The 19,077-nt window shown below is 47.9% G+C and overlaps 1 protein-coding gene across 1 annotated transcript in view; it reads left to right on the forward strand.

The window, feature by feature from the left end:
* The first annotated feature begins 4,702 nt into the window (after window positions 1-4,702).
* LOC121837198 overlaps window positions 4,703-19,077 on the forward strand; it is a 32,086-nt gene continuing 17,711 nt past the window's right edge. Inside the window, exon 1 of the mRNA XM_042292752.1 lies at window positions 4,703-5,208. Coding sequence (XP_042148686.1) covers window positions 4,728-5,208 — 481 coding nt within the window. The 5' untranslated portion in view covers window positions 4,703-4,727. The remainder of the gene's footprint in view (window positions 5,209-19,077) is intronic.

Genomic DNA, 19,077 nt, shown 5'->3' on the forward strand with positions numbered 1-19,077 from the left:
TACGTCGCGTTAGGGCCTAAGGGAAGTTGGTTCAGCCCTCCGTCACCGAACAACCATAGCAACTTTTAGCGAGGAAGCTCCTGAGATTCTTTTGTGCTAATCCACGATTCTACATTCGATCGCTTTTCTTCCTCTTTTTTTGTGTGTGTGTGAGTGCGAAGTGCACCCTTATTTTCAGCTACGAGGATGGCGTTTTACTGAGTATGGGGAAGAATAAATCGTTGCAGGCACCTGCTTCAAAGCTATTCGACTTGCTATAAGAACAACTGTTTTGGTGCATGCATAGATTAACTGCGCATTTTTTCTGTTTTGTAGGATTTATTGCAGCTATACTCTTTTCCATCAAGAGTGCATTGTATTAGTCGGTCAATTATTTAATTGTTCTAATTACCTGGGTAAGATGATTCATATTTGTGTTCATCCCTTGCCTGGAGAGCAGTCTTGTTGAAAAATGTTGACTACCATTCCTTTCGGTCTCTTCAATAGACTCTTTTTAAAAGTGTGGGCTGTCTATACTTCGCATCACCGTTACTTGGAAAAGGCCAACCGCCACAGCCCCCTCGAGCCAATCAGAGAGACGGAGCGAAGGTGTGTGACAAATCTGTGCAGACAAGCACTCTGGTGATATGCTGTCATGTGCCTCTCTCCAATGTGTGTATTGACTCACCGAGACGGTAGCCTTTGCCGTCTGCCAAATTCTGATGAAACAAATTACAGTAGCTACTATTGTAATTACACCAAGCTTTCAGACTTTGGGCATTTGTTCGACAAGAATGTTATGTCCGCCATCCCTGTGAATTCGGCTCAGCACGTATTGGACTCGAATGCTGCATTAGCGTTCGACGTGAACTGGGGCCCATTCGTGTGCTTTACGCCGAAAAAAATGGTGACAGTTGTGTTGCTTGATAAGGTTCTGCAAAGGGTCTATTGTGTCATACATATAGGAAGTGTCATGCTATATAACAATGCATCAACACATACTATTAAACTATATGCTCAGAGGTGTGTTTGTTTCTCCATTTAACAAGTTACAGCAGTGCGCTTTAATGCTATTATCATGTGTGTAGTTTTAAGTATCCTCTCTGCAATGCCTAAGAAGGCCCCTGGAAGGAATAAATTAATAAATAAAATTTTTACATCTCTGGAGTTGGTTTTCGGATGCACCACATGTTCAGGAAAGGTTGAACGAGTGCAGCCCCTTGCAAGAAGTCTGCCAGTCTGGTATGACCCCTTAATTAATATTGAAGGGTCAGAGATGCGAGTGTCCTCGTAAGGTCCAGAGCGTGCAGTGGACACAATTCTCGGTGTGTAGACTCTCAAGGCATGAAGGCAAGCGGAAATATGTTTATCTGGTTAGTGTATCAAATATGTTTATTTCCACTTGATTACATAATTATTGATTCTTAGGAAATGGTTCCATAACGAGTTCTTTCTGCGACAGTCTCGTGTCAGGCGTTCAGTCGTAGTACCTGTGGACCTTGTTGTCGGATGACGCTCCTGGCACGTCAGTGTTCAGTTTGGTCGAGTGGCAACTTTGACCGACTGATGCTGTCTTGTAATCATACGTCATGTGCGGCCACCGACGTCTGATGCACTGAAGCTGCAGGGCTGGCTTCTAATCCGAAAATTTTCCTGGTAGTTTTCGGCATCAATGCAGCAAGCTCGGGCATGTATTGCTTACGTGGCTGTGCCTTTTGCTGTACCGTTGACTGGCAACAATTTTTGTTTGCTATCCAAGTCTGGTGATGCTTGCAGTTCACTTTTGAGAGCAACCAACCATTCTATTCCTTCAAGTCACTCAGGGGCATTCTCCCTCAAAGTTGGAAATTGTGTGCTTCGTGGAGTGGACACAGAAAATTGATGTCAGCAAATTTTTAGGTATTGTCCTTGGACGACAACCAACACCAAATCCACTGTCACTGCATCGCCGCTCACCTGCTTTGTCGTGCTTACCTCTTGTTGAGGTGATGGACATGAGGAGCTTCGGGGTAATCAGGGATTCAGAATCTTCGATTCAGCACCTTCGGCATCAGGGACAAAGGTCGCCGAAGGTAATCCTTAATCTCCCGTGGTCGCTCCTCGAGACGTAATCGAGGGTCGTTTGGCACGAACCATCGCAGACCAATTCATTGGTACGGGCTGCTTTGGTAGACATGGTCGGCTTCATGCAGTGGAAGCAAAGCGGTTTTCGGTCACACATTCGCATCACCTACGTTTTCCTCGGTGTACTTTGTTGAGCACAAACCTACACACGATGTCGGGAATGCTTCGGCATTAGAGTGTCTCATTGAATTGGCATTGAATACTAAGAGGCAGCCGGTGGCGGTCGTCGTGCCATTGTGGCGTAAGTTGCCCTTGGTTTGTCAGATGCCGCTTCGCTCGCAGAAGTCTCGGTTGAAATACCTGTCAAACTTGTTCCGAAACAATCTCGGCAATCAAAATAAAAGCCAGGCAACTGATGGCAGGAAGTAGCTTCCTGATCTCCTCCCAGACAACGTCGTGGATGATGTCGTGGATGCCTGGGAGGCTGGCGTCGAAGTAGTAGCTGGACAACTCGAGTGTCGAGACGCCGGGAAGTTGTTCATAGTGGCAGGCTCGGGCATGCAGTGCACATTCCATGTTGGAAGCCTCGGTGATATGAACTCTTCGACTGTTGTTGGGGGTTGCGGACAAGGCTGCCGAAAGTGTTGTCCCTCCCGTGAGGGGCATGGGATTCTTAGGTTCTTGTCTTCTGTAGCATCAAGGTCGGCGTGGGCGTGGGCGCTCGATCAAGCGCAAAACATCCTCCACGAGTGCGGTGGCGCTCTCGTTGGGGCAGTGTCCTGGACAGAATCAAGAATGCGGCTCTCTCTCGTTGATGTTGGCTGACAAATGCGCGCTTCAGCTCGATCTTGCAAACTTCCCATGACGTTAAGGAGGATCCATGGTTCTCAGACCAGCGCCGGCAGTTTCTTCCACGAGAAGTATAGGTTCTGCAGGAGCTGGTTGTCTGTCCACCCAATGTGGCGGGCGACACTGTCATATTGTTCAATCCAGTCCTTGACGTCTTCATACAGCTTGCGTGAAAAAGCGTCGGAGTGTGATTTGCGACGGGCATGCAAAAATGGTGGGAGGGGACACGGTTTGCTGCTACAGGTTTGTCATTGTTGGCTTAGTCAGCTTCGGATTTTCTGACAGGAGACCGAATTCCGGTGGTTTTTCCTGGTAGCAGCAACTGGCTCGGATTTCAGGTGCTTCGTGGTGTATTTCCGAGGTTACTTTTTGTGGTATTCGGTCGTCTTGCGGTTGTTCTGCCAGGATCGGGTCAGGACTTTGCTCACGGCTCGACGGGGGTGTAAGACGCAGGATAGTCCGCCAGCCGTGTCCCATTATCGAGTAACTCGGCTGAAGAGCCGCCGGGTTCACACAGAGTGAAGGGCTATGGGTGCCCAGCACCTCCACCAGAACATACGATTACTGCTGAGCATGACCTGAAGTGTCCCAGAATAGTGAATATTGATAGAAGCTAGGACTGGAACAAGGATCCGTGACAGTATAACAAAACTCGCAGAAGAGAATCTATCCTGACCACTGAAGAAGCTGCATTGCTTTAGTGGCATTCTGTCCGAATAAATCCTCCCCTTCGGGGTTTGGCGACTGCTGTGGACGAACTGAACTGAAATGGATGTGGGACCACTTTTCTGGTAATGAGCCACTGCCGACTGTTGCCACAAAGCGGCGTGAGCTGGGTACGTAACACGCTCGATGCAATGTCCGGACAGCTTGCAATTCGCGTAACGAGTGTGGATGAAACGTTTGTGTTGACGAAACGTGCTACAGACCAGCGGGATCAATACCAACTGCAACACCTGTGCTCCGTGAAAGTGCACGTCTACGCCGGAACAATTTCGGAAGCAGCACAGCATCACCTAAAGCATGGCACAGGAACTACCAGCTTGAAGGCAGCTCTTCGGTGCGCCGCACACCTGTGCTCCGTGAAAGTGCACTTCTACGCCGGAACAATTTGTAAGCAGCACAGCATCATTCAGCACGGCACGGGAACTACCAGCTTCAAGGCAGCCTTCCGGTGCGCCGCACAACCGAAGTAAGCCCTCGGTCATTTGATCGAAGCTGCACCACGATTGCACACCGCCAAGCACTACTCACGCAATTTCCGTCGCTAAACTGTGTATCCAAATATATTGCACACGCTTCACTGAAAACCTCGAAGATTCCGATGGTCTACGAGAGCACAGAAACGTCGCCTTAAATTTTATCCTAGCGGTATCCGAATCAATCCGAGGTCCGAGCAACGTAGGTCAGATTGTCTCTTCCGTGGCAGTATCCCGGTCGGTCACCAGCGAAATGCACACCGTTCCTCCGTATTTTCACGTTATACCTACGTCAAACACCACGTTGAACTCTGAACTCGCTTTCGACCGGCCTCATATGACGGCTTCCGCGTCTGAAATCAACTCGCCGAGACGAACGACAACCAACAAAGTATCCGACAAGCTCCGGCCCAGCTGGGGCCAGCCGCTGCATGGGCGCTGCCATCTTTCCTGTGACGTCACGTATTTGGTTTGGTCATGTGACGTGTGGTCAAATTTGCGTACAATGGCAGCCTCCTTATGGGGGTCACTTTCGAGTGCAGACCGGAACCCCGGTTTATCGCTCTAAGCCCCTCTACCTCGTTGGTTGCCGCACACGTTTTCTTGTCTGCTTGGCGTTTCTGTTTTTTTCCCGCCATGTCTCCCACACTACGGTCCGAGACGAAGGATGGCGAAAAGCCTGGAGCAAGCGTGGATCCCGGAGCAGGCACGGCGGATGCGCAGGCCGAATTGCTACTGAAGGTGGCAGCTATGTGTGATGCGGTTACACAGCGTCTCGCCGTGCAGCAGTCAGGTGAGCCGGAGCTGCGTCCCCAGCTGACGGTGCCGGTGTACACTGGCTACAACGACGTCAAGTCAGTCGCCGACTTTCTGGGTGAGCTCGACGTCTACAAAGCCGCCTCAGGCGCCTCGGAATCCCTCGTGATAAGCAGAATACTCCCACTCGCTCTAAAGTCTAGTGCTGCGTGCTGGTTAAGGCTGCAACCTACGTTCACCAGCCTAGCGGAGTTCGAGCGGCAATTCCGAGCAGAGTTCCTGCCACCTGGTTACGAGTTACAAATCTTGAAAGAACTCGAGTCCCGAACGCAACATCCGAACGAAAGCCTGGTTCAGTATGTTCGCGCATTGCAGGAACTCACACGAAGGGCACAACCTAATGCCTTCGAGTCGGAGATTATAGCTCGGGTCCTCAGACAATGTCACCCAAAGTACCACGTGTACCTACACGGCCGCACCTTTGAGACCATTGAAGAGCTAGCCCGGCATGCCCGCAGCACAGAGGAGATCTTCCTCGCTCAGAAGAGCTATCTCCCACCGCCTTTGGCCGCAAACTCTCTCGAACCCGCATGTGCTAGGCAGGGCCCCGAGGCAATCCCGGCGCTAAGACCTCCACGGGACTGGCACAGAGTGCCCAATCAAAGCAGCCGGAGGCGCTCCAGTTTTGGTTCAATGCGGGGCCACTGGAGGACGTCCGAAGAGCGCCCTGGTGCCGGCGACTCAAGCAGGTATTCGGACCAATGCCACAACTGTGGACAGCGCGGCCACTTCCAAAGAGAGTGCCCAAATACAAACCCGAGGCAGAACGAAACAAATGGAGGAAGGGCTGGAAGTGAGCGGAGGGATTGTGGAAATCCGGTCAACCCTCGCGCGCCTATGGGCCGTGAAAATCCGGAAGGTCACGTGGGATCCCAATCGGGAAACTATTACGGCCGGCGGCAATGAGCCCCACTGCAGAGCCGCCGATGGCCGCTATCACAGCCGGGACCACGCACGCAGCGTCACTTGTTCCATCGGTATGTCGAATTCAGCCTAACAGCGAAATGATCGAGCCACGCATGACGATCACTTTGCTCGGTTTTCCTTTTGCCGCGCTTTTGGATACCGGGGCTGCTATCTCGCTTATAGGGGACGCTGCCTATGAACTATGCAAAAATAAAAAAATAACCTTTCGTTTGGCAGACACACGTCTGCAGTTAGCCTCCGGGTCAACAATATCGGCGGACGGAGCCGTAAGGCTTAAAATTTCATTCAATGAGAAGAGACGGCGTCAGCGCTTTCTGTATCTTCCGGGGCTCGCCGTACCCGTGATCTTGGGTCGAGATTTTATCGCAGGCGTAAGCATGACGCTCGACTTCCCTGGTGGCGGCTATCGTCTGGGAAACCAGGCGGACCTGACTCCGTTCACCAGACGAGAGAACTGCATCGCTGGCCCAACCCTCCCAGCCCACTTCACAACGCCTGCAGCTGCCCTACCATCCGAAATCTCGGATACCCTCCAGAAGTGTCCGGGCACTGACCTCCAGAAGGGACAGCTGGAGGACGTCCTGCGGCCGTTCTCTCCGATGTTCACGGAGCGACCAGGAAAGACAGACATCTTGCTGCATCGGATTGAAACCGGTAACGCACCGCCTCGAAGGTGCAATCCACGCCCCATCAGCGTGCACAAAAGAGAGCTCCTGGACGTGGCCCTTCAGGAGATGCTGGACACCGGCGCAGTACGTGAGTCAAAGAGCCCTTGGGCATTTCCTGTCGTCCTCGCTCCGAAAAAAGATGGAACTGCCAGACTCTGCGTAGATTACAGACGGCTGAACGAAGTGTCTGTACGGGACAGCTACCCTTTTCCCAGCATTTCCTCTATAATGTACGCGCTCGGCAACGCGACGGTGTTCACCACATTGGATTGCAGCCGCGGATTCCTTCAGATCGAGGTGCATCCGTTAGACGTGCAGAAAACCGCTTTCATTTGCCACAGAGGGCTGTACGAGTTCACCCGCTTGCCTTTTGGCTTGTCCAACTCGCCAGCGAGCTTTCAACGTCTGATGGACGTTGTGCTCGGAAACGCAAAGTACGAATTCGCGATGGCATACATGGATGACGTTGTTGTTTTCTCGCGTACATTCGAGGAGCATCTTGAACACTTGACTATCGTGCTTGAGCGGATGCGGAACGCGGGCCTAACAATCAATCCGAGGAAAGTTCAACTGGCCGAGCCCAAAATTAACCTCCTCGGATTTGTTGTCGATAGCGGCACGCTCCGTCCCGACGAAGAAAAACTGCGCGCACTAACTGAGTACCCGCGCCCCCATGACGTGAAAAGTTTACAGCGATATCTCGGAATGATTGCATTCTATAGGGATTTCATTCCTTACTGCTCCGAGATTTCTCAGCCGCTTAATCACCTCCTTCGAAAAGGCGTCAAATGGTGTTGGAGCGAACAACAACAAAGCGCATTCGCAGCGCTATCAAAGGCAGTGACAGAGAACGCGTGTCTGCATCTTCCCGACCTAAACCAACCATTCGTTTTGCAGACAGATGCAAGCGATTGTGGCGTCGGAGCTGTTTTACTGCAGGAACATCATGGCATACTTCGCCCGGTTGCTTTCGCAAGTCAGACCCTCAATTCCGCACAGCGTAACTACAGCGTTGCAGAAAGGGAATGCTTAGCCATAGTGTATGCGTTAAAGCGATTTGACATGTATTTGGATGGCGCAACATTCCAAATTCAATGTGATCATTTAGCGTTGTCATGGCTGAAAAGACTTCAGAACCCCGCTGGTCGCCTCGCTCGTTGGGCACTTACGCTGCAACAATACGATTACACTATTGTATACAGGCCGGGTGCTACAAACCAAATCGCTGATGCACTTTCCCGCGCCCCCCTTCCTGAGAACCACGTGCAGGAATCCCCAGGGCTGGTCGCAGTCGTTAATACAACACAGGGACCACCTGACTCACGGTGGGGTACATTGGTCTCAAGAGAGGATCTTCTCAAGGCCCAGCACGACGATGGGTTGTGCCAACAAGTGACTGCCTAACTGGCAGCGTCCGGTCCAGTGGACCGCCCAAGTGACACGGAGTTCGACTCCTACTTGATGAGCGAGGACGGCCTCCTGCTGCGCTACATCCCCCAGGCCGACGACGATCCGGACGGTTCAGCATTCCGGACCGTGATACCCCGCAAGCTACGTAAGCTTTTCATCCGATACATGCACAGCTCTGCCCTAGCCGGACACAGCAGTGGGAGCAAGACTTACGATAAGTTGTCCCAGATTGCGACGTGGCCCGGCATGCGGCAAGATGTACTGAGGTATGCGCGTAGTTGCCCGTCATGCCAGAAAGCGAAGCCACGTGGTGGTCAACCCCCTGGTCTCATGCAACCGATCGCAAGCCAGAGCCCTTGGCAGATCTGTTGCTGTGACGTCATGGGTCCATTTCCACGTAGTCCACGCGGAAACCAGTACTTGTTCGTAGTAGCAGACCATTTCACCAAATGGGTGGAGCTGTTCCCTTTACGAAAGTTGGATTCGCAGAAAATATGGGACTGCCTACTTCAAGTTTTCGCTCGTTTTGGTTTCCCGGCAAGCCTAATTTCGGATAATGCGTCGTATTTTACGAGCAAAGTGTTCGTCGAGGCGTGCGCGGTTCTGGGAATTGAACATAAACGGACTTCGCCGTATCATCCCCAGGCAAATATAACCGAAAGGGTGAATCGAAACCTTAAGATGATGCTTGTTGCTCATACGGAGCGCCACAAAGACTGGGATGCGAAGCTCCCAGAAATGGCCTTCGCCACTCGCACCACGGTTAACCGGTCAACCGGGCTCACCCCTGCCCAGCTCAATTTTGGCAGAGAGCTTGCTTTCCCTCTCACTAACACTCTCCGTTCGACAGAGCCCAGGGCACAGGACCGCAACTACACAAAGTTCGCAGACGACCTGCGAAAGCGTTTCACCATTAACCTCAAGGAAGCCCGGGAGAACCTTGACGTTGCCAGACTGCAACAATCCGACCAGTACAACCAGGGACGCCGAGACCTGCAGTTTGAGGTGGGAGACTTGGTGCTCAGGCGCACTCACCCCCTGAGTGACGCGGCGAAAGGCTTCACAGCCTCACTGGCCAACAGGTGGGATGGTCCATTTCGTGTAGGCAAAAAGCTTTCCCCGCTTACATACACGCTAATTCACCATTTCAGTGGTGAGTCCACTGGACCAACTCATGTCACCGACCTTAAACAATTCCACATCCCGGAAGATGGTTTTTCGCAGGATCAGACCGATGCCGACGACGGCCCGTCCCCGGACCCCCCCTCGCCGCCACACAGGCGGTACAACCTGCGACGTCGGTGACGGCTGAGAGAAGTTGTAAAGCGGTGGACAAGATTATTCTTTTTTTTTTCCTTCTTTTTTTGGGTTTCGAGCGTTGTACCTCGATCGTATATCATCCCACGGGTCTGATCGCCTTTCTGAGGGGGGAGAGGGGGAAATATTGCGCGATTGTGCCCACCCCAGATCCTTTATCCTTTTTTTTATGCCTCATAGAGCCAGGGGTTAACATGAGAGTAACCCATGGCAATTGCTCGCTCTGATTCACGAAGGTGGATCATGGGCGACGCCACTACCAATCCCGGTCATCTGCTCGCCAGGGTCCCAGGACACGTGGCGGTACCAGTCACGGCAGCAACCAGCGAGGCCCACCCCGTGGAACTGCGGCCAGTGGGCAAGAAGGCACCGAAAGCTGCAGCCGCCGGCGATTCCGGAAACGGCCACCAAAGGACAAGCGCGACCTGGAGCGCGCCCTAACGCCGATACAGCGCCGCCGTCCACACCCTCGACGACGACCCCTCCCAAGGACGACCACGACAACACTGGCATCGACATGCCAGACGCTTAAGGGGGGGGGGGGAAGTGTGGGAGCAAGTCTCCCACCACGGCCAGAGGCCGCTGCCGAATGCCCAAACTGGACAACGGCCGAGGCGCGCAATAGCGCACGTATAGAAAAGCACAAAAGCCTATAAAAGAAGGCACACGCCCACAGAGAGGGTGGACGGACCGTGGCCACGGAGGCGTGCAGTTCGAACGCTCCGGCAATGTTTTACGTTGATACTAACAATCCATTCCTGTTACTTTAATAAATGTAGTTTCTCGTTTTGGAAACCCCGGCTTCGTGTTGTTCCTCCCGGATGGGCATGCAGCAAGGCAACCCCACCACAAGGTCAAAGCTGAGGTTTTGAAATAATCCTCGGGTTCTAATTTTCGCGACGTGGTGGGATCTTAATATAGATCCCAATGTGTTTATACTTTACCGGAATGGTTCGTCCGACCTATCTCTCGCGAATTCTAGGCGATCCATTAAATCCGCAAAAATTAGGTCCTCGCGAAAATTAAGTCGTTCACAATATATAGAAGAAATGATCGACGTTTCACAAGAAAAATCTCTGAGATAATACGCGATTTGAACAGGGAGTTTGAGGTAAGATGAATTGAATAACATCCCAATTTACAAGCGGCAACCGTATATTCAAGGAATTATTTATAGTAGATACGGACATGTCTTAGATATACCTCACTGATAACTATACAGACAAAAGGTTGGAGCAGGCTTTTAAGATTTACGACTGTGCTAAGTTTTGTGCCGATTTCCCTAAATTCAAGAGTTTAAATTTCTTAAAGCACGCAGCAGCCTTGATCGTTTTGTACAGTGCAGCACGTATGTCAGCGAAGACACTTTTCTTATTGCCTTATGGCGTTCGAGATATTTTTTCGAAATTTGCTGCACATTGTTCCCTCGACTACTTCACGCTGTAATCAACTTTACCGTTGGCCATTAACAATTGGAACGTATACTTTACAATGAAATCGTTACCATGATTATTTCACCCGAATCTGGGGCAGAAGGAGGCAACTGTTTTACAGTTACAGTCTTGGGTTAAATAATCATGGTAAACTTCCACCAGCTCGCCTACGCACTGACAGTAATTTTTTTAATTATTGCCATAACTGACGAACATAGATTTGCAGCCTCTGTAACCATTTTCATTCATTCATTACCCGACTAATTCCTTCCTTTAATATGCTAAAATTATCTGCAAAAAAGTTGGATTTAAAAAACGAAAAACTAAAAACCAATGTACCGTTTTCTGGTGTAATGCCCGCAAGAGCCTTCAAAGATAAAAAATCATGATGATGATGAAAGTATGTTTTCCAGTGGTGCAATTTTCTTCCTAAAAGAATAGTATAAAGAAGAGATCAACGCACAGGCGTCTTCTTAACTATCTAGCTGGAGCACATACAGTGTTTGCAAATTGTTAAAGTTGATAAGCATCAAACAAAAATGTTCAAGGCAAAACGTTTTTCTGTTTTTTTCTTTTATTCGGTTTCATTTTCGGCGCGTCCGTTTTAGCGACATTGTAGCGGCTACAAGTTTCTGAACGGAGGTTCTTTACGTGTTTCTTTGACGGATAATGAGCTCTCATCATCTAAATTTGTTTCCCAATTTGTTTCCCAAAAGCGCTAGTCTGAATCGGAAAAGCAAATGGCACTGTCGCCCGAGCGGTGGTATGCGAAGTGAGCATCACGTGCGCGGAGCGTCTAATTTGAAAACTATAAATGACCCAGTAAAACGACACATCGTGCGAATATAACGTTCATAGCTTGTCAAAAGCAACAAATAGACACACCTCTCGCGGTGCGGGCAGTGCCGCCTTTAGGGTGCACTCTCAGCTGTGCAATCTCCACCGTACATGTGCGACGACGACCTCAAAAGGACTAAAGACTGTGAAGTGAATCCTGCATCCGCGAATGACAGATGAGCATATTCCGCAAGTTTGAGGACTCTCAGTCAGTAGTTTTGATCTGAATGTTCGCAGGCTGGTAATAATATTAAATACCTAAATTTTTACTGAGAGAGGGGCGCGAACAAACACATTACATGCGCCACATTCAACAACATTTTTGCACATAACTCCAACGACAGGTTTTTTTGGTTTTTTTCGTAGGCTGATCGCTTTGCCTCTGTCATTAACATCCCTACCGAGAAAGCACCCCCCGTTGGAGGAACAGCAAATGACAGCCGTAAGGAAAGACGCTGACTAGGCCGGCCGTAACGAAGCATGGATGTCCCGCTCACCCGCCATCCCATCGTGTCTCAGCGAAACGTAGCCAAGGATATCCGGCGGGCAAGTGTTCCGATATGCGTCTTAGGAGCGTCGAAACGCAAGAAGGAACACGTCTACCAAAGGGCGAAATGGAGAACGGACAGGAAGCGCACGATGGCTAGGAAGCCGAGAGCACATCGTCATTGTTTGAGGCCGGGGGGAGGGGGGGGGGGGGGGGGTCAGCTCGTGGGTCCGTTGGGGCGTAAACAAACGCACGAGAAGGCGCACACGAACTTGCACGCCATATAAGCTACTGCGGATACCATCTTCTCATAACCGGGACTCCGCTGGAAAAGCCTCCTCTGAGGCACGGCCCGTGAGCTCCTGCGTCGAATTAGCGTATGTGAGCGGCGACTGCACGCGGGGGCTTTGATGCTTCATTCACGTTGACAAGGCGGTGGGAGTTTCGCGCTCACAGAACTGATGAGCCACCCGCCATTCATCGCGCAGACAGCTTTCTGCGCGACGGCATATGCGTCAGCGCAACCATGTGATCAAAAATATGCGTACGACAGGCCCAATGAGCACGTAACGTCCACCGTTTTTTTTTTAAGCTTAGAGGAAGACGGAATGTAGGCGCGATTCCAGGGAAGATGGGAGAGCCCGGGAAAGTTTCGAAACTTTCGACCGGGGTGCGTCCGAGCGTATGCGGCTGGCATCTGTAGAGAATGGAACTGCGTTCCGCTCGCTCCTGCATCCAATTAGCGGGCATCTGCATATCAAATGAAGATCGGTGCGTATAGTAGCGGTGAACTAAAAAATAGAATACAGCATAGTTTCCTTCGAGGTAACGTATCCAAACCTGTGACGGAAACATCGGCCTTTGTGTGCTCGTAACGAAAAGGTCGAAATTAACACTTGCCTAGAATTGAAAAAAAAAAAAAAAAAACTTTCATGAATTCAATGAGCGCTTTCGTGACGGTTGGGTAGCGGTCGGATTGCTAGCTCTCTACACATCGATTGGATTGAAGCTACTATATAAATGGCTTGCTCAGCAGGCTCAAAGAAAACCTTGGGTGTAAGTTCCCGCATGATGCAAGAAAATCCCGCGTTTGATTTACTTTACCGGAATGTTTGCCTAGAACTCACTGTTAAAAATAAAAATAACTTTGATGTGAGCGAATATAGTGCACAAAACGGCACGATGTGCGTAATATAATAGAGTTTTAGCAGACCGTTTTCGTCATCTCGCACAGCTTTACGCAAAGCGGAGTCGGCGTTGCACATGCGCTGTGCGCTCTAGGATTTGAGCGTGAAGCGTCAGCTCCGCTTTTCTCGCTGTTTTAGGAAGCGTGTTCCACTCTCAGTAACGTTTCAGTAGACGGTGCTTTTCCGGAAGGGCAATCAAAATGGGAGCTCGCTACTTGGAAGCAAACATGTACAAGTTACACAAAAAAAGTAATTAAGTTGAATTACTGAGTGTTCGCCTCAAAAGTAATTTGAGTAGAGTAAAAGTTACTCAAATGGAAAGCAATTAAGTAAATTACTAACCACCATACAAAAGCAGGGAATTACTTCTGAATTTAGTTTTATATTTTTATAGTAACAAGAAAGTACGTGAATGTTTTGGTCCGTTAGCGAATTTCTGCTAGCCAAATATAAACCGGATTGTGTTTTCTCATACATGCTTTAATAGCTGGTTCTGCTTCAGTGTCGTAAATTGTTTTGTACATTTTGTTTTCTGGTCAGTGGTGTACTGCGGATGTATCATTTCTACTTTGAGGTTTAGCACTCCCTGAGCTTGATTTTCCAGACAGTGTTTGTTTGTTTACAGTGTTGTATCTAACAAGTAATTAAAGTAAAGTACAAAGTCAATTAGAGGTTATGTACATTAAGTATAGTAAGTACACCGGGTGCAATGTACGTGAAGTAAAATACTATAAATACAACGTAGGTTTCAAGTAAAGCACAAATACTCTTTAATACAATCTTTCATGATGCCCCTCATACCTTATTTTTTTTTACTATATTTTGACTGGTATGCAATGCTCCAGGGGTAATGGAGGAGCTTCCGTTTTTTTTCGGATATGGCGGCAAATATTGGATAGAGTCAAGTCACACAAGAGCAGTTGCTTTACTCGCGCTGAGTAACTATTAAACACAACACACTTAAGGCACTTATTTGTATCGGTCTTATAGGCGCCGTTACTTCACTCAGAGAAATTACCAGATGACGTCTCGAAAGACCACAGCGCGTTTTCAGACGACGATACGCGATTTGTTTTATTCCAAATTGGGGAAACATACATTGAAGTCGGGAATTTTCCTTTTTTCAAAAAAATACCAGAAACAATACTTAGTGAAGTACAAGGACATGCTCAGAAAAAGTACTTCAAGTAAAGTAAAAGTTTTCTAATCCTACTTAAAATTAAGTTCCATGTTCTTGAAGCACTTCCATCCATTTTTTTTCTTTTTTTGTAAAAACGTCGGCGGATTTAATAAGCTTCTCGAACGATCTTAGAACCCTGGAAGATTTGCATATACTGACTTTTGGGAGGAAAGGCTACTCAAAGAGGTAACCTCTGCGTTGCCCTTTAGCGTGCGATCCTTAAAGTACAGCACACACTACGGGGGCACCAGATGAGATTCAGAGCGTATGCTGCATTTTGTTGGCTCGTTAGAGTGAGGTTGCAGTGTGTACAACTGCTGTGGTGGGCGAGAATTCCTATGTTGCGGAGAGGCGGAGGCAAACCTTTTTCTGAAATATGTCAAGTCTCTTTGAGCTTCGGGACACAAGGAAATGCCAGTCTTCGGCACTTATCCCGCATTTACTGGGTCTCCCTTGCGACGTGTCAGTCCGCTCCCCGCGCCTCGTAGCAGGGTTGTTGCAGTCGGGGGCTCGTGAAAAGTTTAGAGGGTTTCGGACCTTCCAAACAACTCACTCCCCTGCGTACGCCAGGTGCTTCAGCCTCCAAACGACTCACACCCCTGCCTACACCACATGCTTCACCCTCTTCGTAATTATCAACTGATCTTCCAACATATTATTTATTTTTGTGCAGGAATGTTTGTTGACAAGCAAACCTCCAAAATCAAAAGTATTTTGTAATTTGAGTAGAATTTACCGGAAAAAATAATTAAAGTAAACTACCACCTACTGCAATAAAAATGTAATTGAAAGTTACAAAGCTACTCAGAAAAGAAGTTAAACTAGGGTAACTTGAGTAGAGTAATTGAATACGCGCAAGTTTGCTTTAAGGTTTAGTGCTGCCTGAGCTTGATTTTGCAGACAGTGTTTTCTTGTTTACAGTGCTGCATAAAGTATGTCTAAAAAGTACTGAAGTAAAGTACAAAGTCAATTAGAGGTTATGTACTTCAAGAATAAAGTGCACCGGGTGCAATAGACTTGAAGTGAAATACTATAAACACATCATGCGTTTAAAGTAGACTAAAAATATGTTTTAACACAGTATTTTTGACGCCCTTTCATACTATAGTTTTCTTACTTTATTTTATCTGGTATGCATTGCTCCAGGGGTAATCGGAGGAGGATCCATTTTTTTTCGGAGATGGCGGCAAATATTGGATAATGTCAAGTCGCCACGGAGTGTTTCTTTTATTCTCGCTAACTATTTAACACAATACACTTCTAACGCACTTATTTTTATCTGCTTTATAGCCGCCATTACTTCACTCAGAAAAATTACCAGATGACGTCTCGAAAGACGATAGTGCGTTTTCACATGACGATATACCATTTTTTGTTTCCAAATTTGGGGAATGCACTTTAAAGTCGGGAATTTCACTTTTTTTTGGAATGTACCAAAAAATATTTGAGTAAACTACGAGTACATGCTCAGAGAATGTACTTCAAGTAAAGTAAAGGTTTTCTAATCCTACTTGAATTAGTGCTTTAAGTACCATTGTCTTAAAATACTTCCCAAATCAGATTTTTTTTTTTGTAAGTACTTTTGGGAAAATATTAAGCTTCTCGAATTATCTTCGAATCCTGGGAAGATCTGCATATGCTGAGTTTTGGGAGAAAAGGCAACGCAAAGGCGTTACCTTTGCGTTGCCCTTTAGCACACGATCCTTCAAATACAGCACAAACTACGGGAGCACCAGATGGGCTTCAGTGCGGGTGCTGCATTTTGTTGACTCCTTTGGGTGAGGCTGCAGTGTGTACACCTCCTGGAGTGGCCGAGAGTCCCTACGTTGGCGAGAAGCGGGGACAAACTCTTTCTTTAAATGCGTTAAGTCTCCTTGAGCTTCGGGACACAAAGAAATGCCAGTCTTCGGCGCTAATCACGCATTTACTGAGCCTCACTTGCGCCGTGTCTGTCCACTTATGCGCCTCGTAGCATGGTTGTTGCAATGGGGTGCTCGTAAAAATTTCTGGATGGTTTCAAACCCTCCAAATTACTCCCCCCCCCTCCACTCCCCACCACACACACACAAACCCTTCCTACGCCACATGCTCTCCCTCTTTGCAAAAATCAGCTGATCTTCTAACATCTTACCTGTATTTGTGCAGGAATGTTTGTTGACCTACACACCTACCATTAATATTAAAAAGGTAATTAGTAATTTGAGTAGAAGTTACTCGGAAAAAGTAATTAAAGTGAACTACTAATTACCGAAGTACAAAATGTAATTGAAAGTTACTAAACTACTCAGAAAAGTAAACTACAGTAACACGATAGAGCAGTTGAATTACGCACAAGTCTGTCTGTTATAATTCAACGTGGAGCACAGCGAACGTAGCGTAGCGCAGAAAGTGGGTCTTTCGTTGGCCGGCGAGCAGAAACTCACTATTTGCGACTAATCAGTGTCTGTGTGCGCTGCGCTACGCCACTTTTCCTAGGCTCGACGCCGGGGTATAACAGAGCTTTTTAAGAGTGGAACGCGATGGTGTTATCGGGCCCCGTTGACATCACCTCCACATTCGCCGTGCAAACATTCATTGCGTGAGCTAGTCAGTAGCATGTCTAGCTCGCAATCGAAGAGTGGCGGGTTCGAATCTCGCCTTAACTTATTCAAATTTTTCTTTAAGGCAAATGAATCGCTTTATAAAGGGAAATCATTGAGACATGCTCCGACCTTAAAATCGCATTGCCCCGATGTCGTGTTTTAATCACTTTCATTCCATGCGTGACGTCACGTTTCACGTGAGCGCTCTGGGTTGTTTGAAATTCCCGCACGAGGTAATGTGGCTGTGACGTCATGACCCTATCGACCAATCAGGATTTTCGCGTCACGCCACCGACGCCGGCTTTTCTGCGACACGAGCTCCGTAATGCTTTTGTGTTAAAAGATATCTCGATGGCATTGCTATCTTGGAAGTCGGTTAACAGGTGTCGCGGAGATTTGCCATCCGCAACTACCCCCTTAAAGTATTTTTAAATCAACTCATGCTTTTTTTCGTATCATTAAAAAAGAAAAGCATGTTCTACAAATTCTGCGAATTTTCGATTAAAAAAATTAAGATGACACAGAAATTGTAAAATATTGAGGTCAACCATGAACACTCAAATTGGTACGAAAACCTTTCGTAAAAAAAAAAAAAAAAAAAAAAAATTATGCCGTGAAAATTGTTTCCGGGTAGTGTTGACTTCGTAAATTGTGTTTCAATAAAAATAAATCTCGACAAGCCTGTACTTGTTTAGAATCTCTTTGAGCAGGTTTTAAAACGTCTGAGTGACCCCTCTTCAATCGACAAGGGTTATATAATCTTAAATGATGCAGAAACCCTTAACCCCTAATAATAGTAAAAGAAAGAAAAAAAAACAAGAACAAAACGAATGCTTTGTACAACTAGGGAACGAGGAAAGGCTCACGGTCAGGTGCGTTTTACGTCCTTTACCGTCCCCACATCGAAGTCATTCTGAAACGGCAATAAACTAGGTTACAGGGGCCACCAAGAAACCTTCTCCGGATCCTGAAACCCTAGACTCGTCAATCCCAAAGTTTAGGCCAAAATTTACGGAGCGCGCCGTTAAACGTTCGCGACGATGACGCAGCGCCGCTTTTGTCGCAGAAGTACAATCGGGACGCTCCCCGAACTTTCGGGCTCAACATTGTATATGACCAGTCCAGAGCCCCTAAAGCCGGGTCACACTGCTCATACGTCATACAAAAAACAGTCTTCCAACACCAGTCACGGTAATGTCCGTGGTTCGAGTGCCGCTCACCAAGTTTCCTCCTTGAACTCATAGCGACGCGGCATTCGAAGGGCGTATGCCGCAGTGACTTGCGTTCGAATCTGTATGCACACTGTCTTTTGTGTGGTGTATGATCAGTGTGACCCCGGCTTAAGTGTTAATTGTCGAAAATACTTTTAGAGCGCAGTTTTTAGCCGCCGGTATCCGAGTTGAACGGAGTCGGCGCCGGCGGAACCGCGCTAAATTTAGCGAGAAAATCGACGTCACGTGAGCTCAACACCAATTCTATCCCCCCTAAATTCAGCAGGGAAAATCCCGTTACATGACTTGGTGTCACGTAACCTATGAACAAATTCAGTTTCTCCGCTCGATTTATCTGGAAAATTTACGTCACGTGACCTCAAGAGCAATTCAATACCCCGCTAAATGTAGCGGGATAATTGACGTCACGTGACCTCAACACCAATTCCGTTTGCCCTCTAAGTTTAGAGGGGAAATTGACGTCACATGACTTGGTATCACGTCACCAATGAACACATTTAGTTTCTCCGCTAGATTAAGCGGAAAAATTGACGTCACGTGACTTCAACAGCAATTCAATCCCCCGCTAAATGTAGCGGGAAAATTGTTACGTGACCTCAATACCAATTCAGTTTCTTCGCTAAATTTAGTGAGGAAAATGATGTCGCATCACTTGGTGTCACGTCACGTAGGGGCGGAGCACTGGTTCAGAAAAGCTTGCATCCGGATTGCGAAAGGATGCGTGAAAGAAATTCCGAAACGCAGAGTACGAAGGGCACTAATCTTACGCATATGCTTCTCTGTTATAATAGCGCTCTGTTTTATATGGATAAAGTAAACGAACATGGTATTCAGTTTCATAAACATTCTTGTCACATTTCGTAACATGTCAACTGTTCGGAGAAGTTGGAGGGCGCGCAGGCAACACTGG

Source organism: Ixodes scapularis, unplaced genomic scaffold (assembly GCF_016920785.2).
Source record: "Ixodes scapularis isolate PalLabHiFi unplaced genomic scaffold, ASM1692078v2 PGA_scaffold3__209_contigs__length_174095766, whole genome shotgun sequence".
In the NCBI taxonomy this organism is placed as follows: domain Eukaryota; kingdom Metazoa; phylum Arthropoda; class Arachnida; order Ixodida; family Ixodidae; genus Ixodes; species Ixodes scapularis.